This window comes from Pongo pygmaeus, chromosome 7, assembly GCF_028885625.2.
Source record: "Pongo pygmaeus isolate AG05252 chromosome 7, NHGRI_mPonPyg2-v2.0_pri, whole genome shotgun sequence".
NCBI lineage: Eukaryota > Metazoa > Chordata > Mammalia > Primates > Hominidae > Pongo > Pongo pygmaeus.
The window spans coordinates 106,958,812-106,964,646 of NC_072380.2; the positions used below are offsets into that span (position 1 = coordinate 106,958,812).

The 5,835-nt window shown below is 41.5% G+C and overlaps 1 protein-coding gene across 1 annotated transcript; it reads left to right on the forward strand.

The window, feature by feature from the left end:
- The first annotated feature begins 229 nt into the window (after positions 1-229).
- On the forward strand, positions 230-788 carry LOC129042528 (large ribosomal subunit protein uL11-like). Its single transcript, XM_054498696.2, has one exon. It carries the CDS (start codon positions 276-278, stop codon positions 771-773), a length of 498 nt encoding a protein of 165 aa, XP_054354671.2. The 5' UTR covers positions 230-275; the 3' UTR covers positions 774-788.
- Positions 789-5,835: the final 5,047 nt, after the last annotated feature.

Below are 5,835 nucleotides of genomic sequence, written 5' to 3' on the forward strand. Positions count from 1 at the left end.
TTATATCCAATGGTATTTAATATTTAAATCAAAATAATAATACATGACTATATGTATTTTATTTCTACATTTATAATAAAAAAATCATACTCTGTCAACGTATAACTCTTTTGCACTTCTCCTGAGTCTTGTGTTAGGTCAGTCTGTTTCACAGTCATCACATTTGGGAAAGATCAGAAAAAAAGAAGACTCGGCTTTCGGCTCGGAGGAGGCCAAGGAGCAACTTTCTTCGGTCGTCCTGAATCCGGGTTCATCTGACACCAGCCGCCTCCACCATGCCGCCAAAGTTCGACCCCAACGAGATCAAAGTCGTATACCTGAGGTGCACCGGAGGTGAAGTCGGTGCCACTTCTGCCCTGGCCCCCAAGATCGGCCCCCTGGGTCTGTCTCCAAAAAAGGTTGGTGATGACATTGCCAAGGCAACAGGTGACTGGAAGGGCCTGAGGATTACAGTGAAACTGACCATTCAGAACAGACAGGCCCAGATTGAAGTGGTGCCTTCTGCCTCTGCCCTGATCATCAAAGCCCTCAAGGAACCACCAAGAGACAGAAAGAAACAGAAAAACATTAAACACAGTGGGAATATCACTTTTGATGAGATCGTCAACATTGCTCGACAGATGCGGCACCGATCCTTAGCCAGAGAACTCTCTGGAACCATTAAAGAGATCCTGGGGACTGCCCAGTCTGTGGGCTGTAATGTTGATGGCTGCCACCCTCATGACATCATAGATGACATCAATAGTGGTGATGTGGAATGCCCAGCCAGTTAAGCACAAAGGAAAATATTTCAATAAAGGATCATTTGACAAAAAAAAAGAAAAAGAAAAAGAAAAAAAGAAGAAAGGGGAAAGCAAGTAATTTGGTATTTCTTAGTCTGTCATACTAAGTAGCTAAATGGTAACTCTGCCAGTCTAGGGCAAAATAGAACAGATTATTATGAATTTCTCAATGTCCTGAATACCTAGTTAGGAATGTGCGTGTGTGTGTGTGTGTGTGTGTGTGTGTGTGTGTTTATGTGTGTGTGTGTGTGTATAATAAATATATTTTTATATATAGTATTTGTTTTTTAAATAGAGATGTGGTCTTGTTATGTTGTCCAGGCTGGTCTTGAACTCCCGGGCTCAAACAGTCCTCCTACCTCAGCCTCCCAAACTGCTAGGATTACAGACACGAGCCACCACGCCTGGCTGGCAATGTGTATTTCGACAAATATTTCTCCTTATATTCCTGTGGTTCTCAATCCTGGTTCTCAATTCTGCACATCAGATTCTTAAACAAACTAAAATGTTGTTCAGCCCAGCCTTCTAACATTCAGATTCAGAAGGCAGAGGGGATTTGGGCTCAGACATCTAAATTTTTTTTTTTTTTTTTTTTTGAGACAGTCTCGCTCTGTTGCCCAGGCTGGAGTGCAATGGCACGATCTCGGCTCACTGCAACCTCTGCCTCCCAGGTTCAAGCGATTCTCCTGCCTCAGCCTCCCAAGTAGCTGGGATTACAGGCATGTGCCACCAGGCCCAACTAATTTTTTAATATTTTTAGTAGAGACGGGGTTTCACCATGTTGACCAGCCTGGTCTGGAACTCTTAACCTCAGGTGATCCACCTGCCTCAGCCTCCCAAAGTGCTGGGATTACAGGCGTGAGCCACCGTACCCAGCCAGACATCTGAATTTTTAAAAAGCCACAGAGATGGATTTGATTCATAGTCAGACCTGAGAAATAATGATGTAGTCTGTGGTGTAGACACACTGAACTTATAATCCCTGAAAAACTCTGATTTTCTGACCTCCATGTGTCCAAGCCTAGCCCACTTCTTTCATTAAGCATTTCTAGCCTCCTGAATGGACTCACTCTAGCCCTTTGTTCCTGTCTAATATAGTTCCTGTCATTTGCCTGCACTATTGGGGTTATATATCCACATCACCTTTCTTAGTAGACTGAGAACTCTTTGGGAGCAGAGCTACAGCTTCTCTATTTTTACACACTCTACAATATCCTGAAAGTATTAGATATTCTAAAAAATGCTTGTCGTAAGTGCTATGTGGTATCTTACGCTGGATCCTGGAACAGAAAAAAGATATCAGTAGAAAAACTAGTAAAACTCAAATAAAGTTTGCCGTTTAGGAACGCACCAATATAAATTCCTTATTTTTGATAAATGTGTCATGGTTATGTAAGATGTTAACATTAGAGGAAGCTGGGTGAAAGAGATATAGAAACTCTCTGTACTATCTATTGCAACTTTAGAATTATAAAATCCTAATTTTATCATTTTAAAAATTATAAAATCCTAATTTTATAATTCTAAAAGTATTACAAAATAAATTACTTAAAGCCAAAAAAAAAAAAAAAACCTCTTGATAAAACAAATTTAACTCAATAATCAAAAGTTTTATCCAAATCTTTCCCCACAAAAGTGGCCGGGCACAGTGGCTCATGCCTGTAATCCCAGCACTTTGGGAGCCCGAGGTGGGCAGATCACTTGAGCCCAGGAGTTCAAGACCAGCCTGGCCAACATGGTGAAACCCCATCTTTATTAAAAATACAAAAATTAGCCAGGCATGGTGGTGCATACCTGTAGTCCCAGCTATTTGAGAAACTGAGACAGGAGAATCACTAGAAAGAATTGCTTGAACCCGGGAGGCGGGGGTTGCAGTGAGCTGAGATCACGCTACTGCACTCCAGGTTGGGTGACAAGAGCAAGACTCCATCTCAAAATAAAATAAATATAGCCTGTGCGACAGAGCGAGACTCCATCTCAAAAAATAATAATAATAATAAATAAATCTTTCCTAACAAAAGACATTTTAACGATAAATGATAAATTGTTAAATTAAAGGAAGTCATATACATATATTATATATATATAAAATATATATATATATATAGAGAGAGAGAGAGAGAGAATTAATTGAAAGGATACATACCAAAATGTTAAAGTGATTTCTCTTCAGGTGGTAGAATTATAGATTATAGGTGATGTTTATTTCCTGATTACCTTTATTTTCTAAATTTTCTATAGTAAACAGGTGGTTTTTGGTAATAAAAAATTTTTTTAATTTAATGTTCTCCAGTATGATAACTCTAGAAAGTGCCAGGTCGTGAACAGTTACAATACACAGTTGTGGGCTTTCTCCAAGGTCCTGGCTCTTATAAAGTAGAGCTTTCTAGGAACTGCTCCACTTGACAGGAATTCCTATTTCAGACAGAAGTCAGGGAAGACAGATTCAGCCTCCTGTGCATCCTAGAATTAGGGCAGGCATAGAGCTGTTCAGAAAGCCCCAAGTTGGCTCTCATTAGAAGATGCTCTGTTTTATTTTTTTAGAGACAGGGCCTCACTCTGTCATTCAGGCTGGAGTGCAGTGGTCAATCATAGTTCAACTGTAACTTTGAACTCCTGGGCTCGAGCCACCCTCCCACCTCAGCCTCTTGAGTAGCTAGAACTACAGGTGTGTGCCACCATGCCTGGCTAATTTTTTTTTCTTTTTAATTATTTGTAGGCTAGGTGCAGTGGCCTGTAATCTCAGCACTTTGAGAGGCTGAGGTGGGAGGATCACTTGAGGCCAGGAGATTGAGACCAACCTGAGTAACAAAGTGAGATCCTGTCTCTACAAAAAATTGTTTAAAAATTACCCAGGCGAGGCAGAGGTTGTAGTGAGCTGAGATCATGCCACTGCACTCCAGCCTGGGTGACAGAGCAAGACTCCATCTCAAAAAAAGAAAAAAATTACCCAGGCCTGGTGGTTGTATGCTTGTAGTCCCAGCTACTCAGGGGGCTGAGGTGGGAGGACTGCTTGACCCAGGAGATTGAGGCTTCAGTGAGCCACAATCACACCACTGCACTCTAGCCTGAGTGACAGAGTGAGACCTTGCCTCTAAAAAAAAAAATTATTTGTAGAGATGGGGGTCTCGCTATGTTGCCCAGCCTGGTCTCAAACTCCTGGCCTTAGTGATCCTCCTGCCTTAGCCTCCCAAAGCAATGGGATTACAGACGTGAGCCACCACATCTGGCCAGAAGATACTTTAGTGGAACCCAGTCTGGGCTGGCAACAAACCACTTACATAGAGTGTGTGTGTGTGTGTGTGTGTGCGCGCGCAGGCGCGGGCACACACATTAAAATAACACAACATAAAACTTATCCTTGCAATCATTACCAAAAATTATTTTTCTTTTTACAACAACCTCTTGTCCAACAGACCTTTCAATGATTTTTAAATGTGCAATTTTGTGACATTAAGTAAGTATATTCACAATGTTGTACAACCAGTACCATTCTCCACTTCCAGAATTTTTCATGATTCCAAACAGAAACTCTGTACCCATTAAACAACAACTTCCCCTTTCTCCTGCCCCTGGTAATCCCATTCTACTTTCTGTTTTTATGAATTTGACTACTCCAGGTACCTCACATAAGTGGAATCATGCAATATTTGTTCTTTTGAGTCTGGCTTCTTTCATTTAGTATAATGTTTCCAAGGTTCATCCATGTTGTAGCATGTATCAGAATTTCATTTTTTATGGCTGAATAATATTCCATTGCATGCATATGCCACATTTTGTTTATCCATTCATCTGTAAATTGACATGGGTTGTTTCACACTTTTGGCTATTATGAATAATGGTGCTATGAACATTGATGTACAAGTATCTGTTCAAGTCCCAGTGTTTAATTTTTTGTGGTATATACCTAGGAGTGAAGTTGCTGGTCACAAGAAAATTCTATGCTTAACTTTCTGAGGAGCCACCAAACTGTTCTTCACAGTCGCTGCATCATTTTACATTCCTACCAGCAGTGCATGAGGGATCCATTTTTCTCTACATCCTTGTCAACACTTGTTATTTTTCTTTCTTAAAAAATAATAGTCATCCTGGCAAGGTGCAGTGGTTCATGTCTATAATCCCAACACTTTGGGAGGCCAAAGCGGGTAGATCACTTGAGGTTAGGAGTTTAAGACCAGTCTGGCCAACATGGTGAAACCCCATATACAAAAATTAGCCGGGCATGGTGGTGGGTGCCTGTAATCTCAGCTATGCAGGAGGCTGAGGCAGGAGAATCACTTGAACCCAGGAGGCAGAGGTTGCAGTGAGCTGAGATCGTGCCACTGCACTCCAGCTTGGGTGACAGAGTGAGACTGTGTCTCAAAAATAAATAAATAAATAAATAAATAAATAAATAAATAAATAAATAAAATAGTCATTCTTATGGTGTGAGAGTCACTCACATTTTATATGTCCTCTGTATCCTTAGCAAGCACACTACAAACACTTGCACTTGTTTGTTAAGATTTACCACACTGGTCAGGTGCGGTGGCTCATGCCTGTAATCCCAGCACTTTGGGAGGCCAAGGCTGGTGGATTACCTGAGGCCAGGAGTTCGAGACCAACCTGGTCAACATGGCGAAACCTCTTCTCTACTAAAAATACAAAAATTAGCCAGGCGTGGTGGTGCATTCCTATAATCCCAGCTACTTGGGAGGCTGAGGCAGGGAGAATCACTTGAACCCAGGAGGTGGAGGCTGCAGTGAGCCAAGATCATGCCATTGCACACCAGCCTGGGTAACAGAGCGAGACTCCATCTCAAAAAAAAAAAAAAAAAAAAGAAAGAAAGAAAAGAAAAAAGAAAAAGATTTGCCACACCAATGAATATTTGACCCAGAGCAGCTGAAATGCAAATTTACCGTTTTCCTTTCCCAACCCAGGACACCTCCTAAACACTTTACATAGAAAAACAGGCATGGAACTAGAGGGCCATGGGAAAGCATGACAGTGAGGGCAGAAAGAGTTCTGAGGGAGAGGCTGGGGAGGGCAAGCACAGAGTCCAAGGAAACCAAGC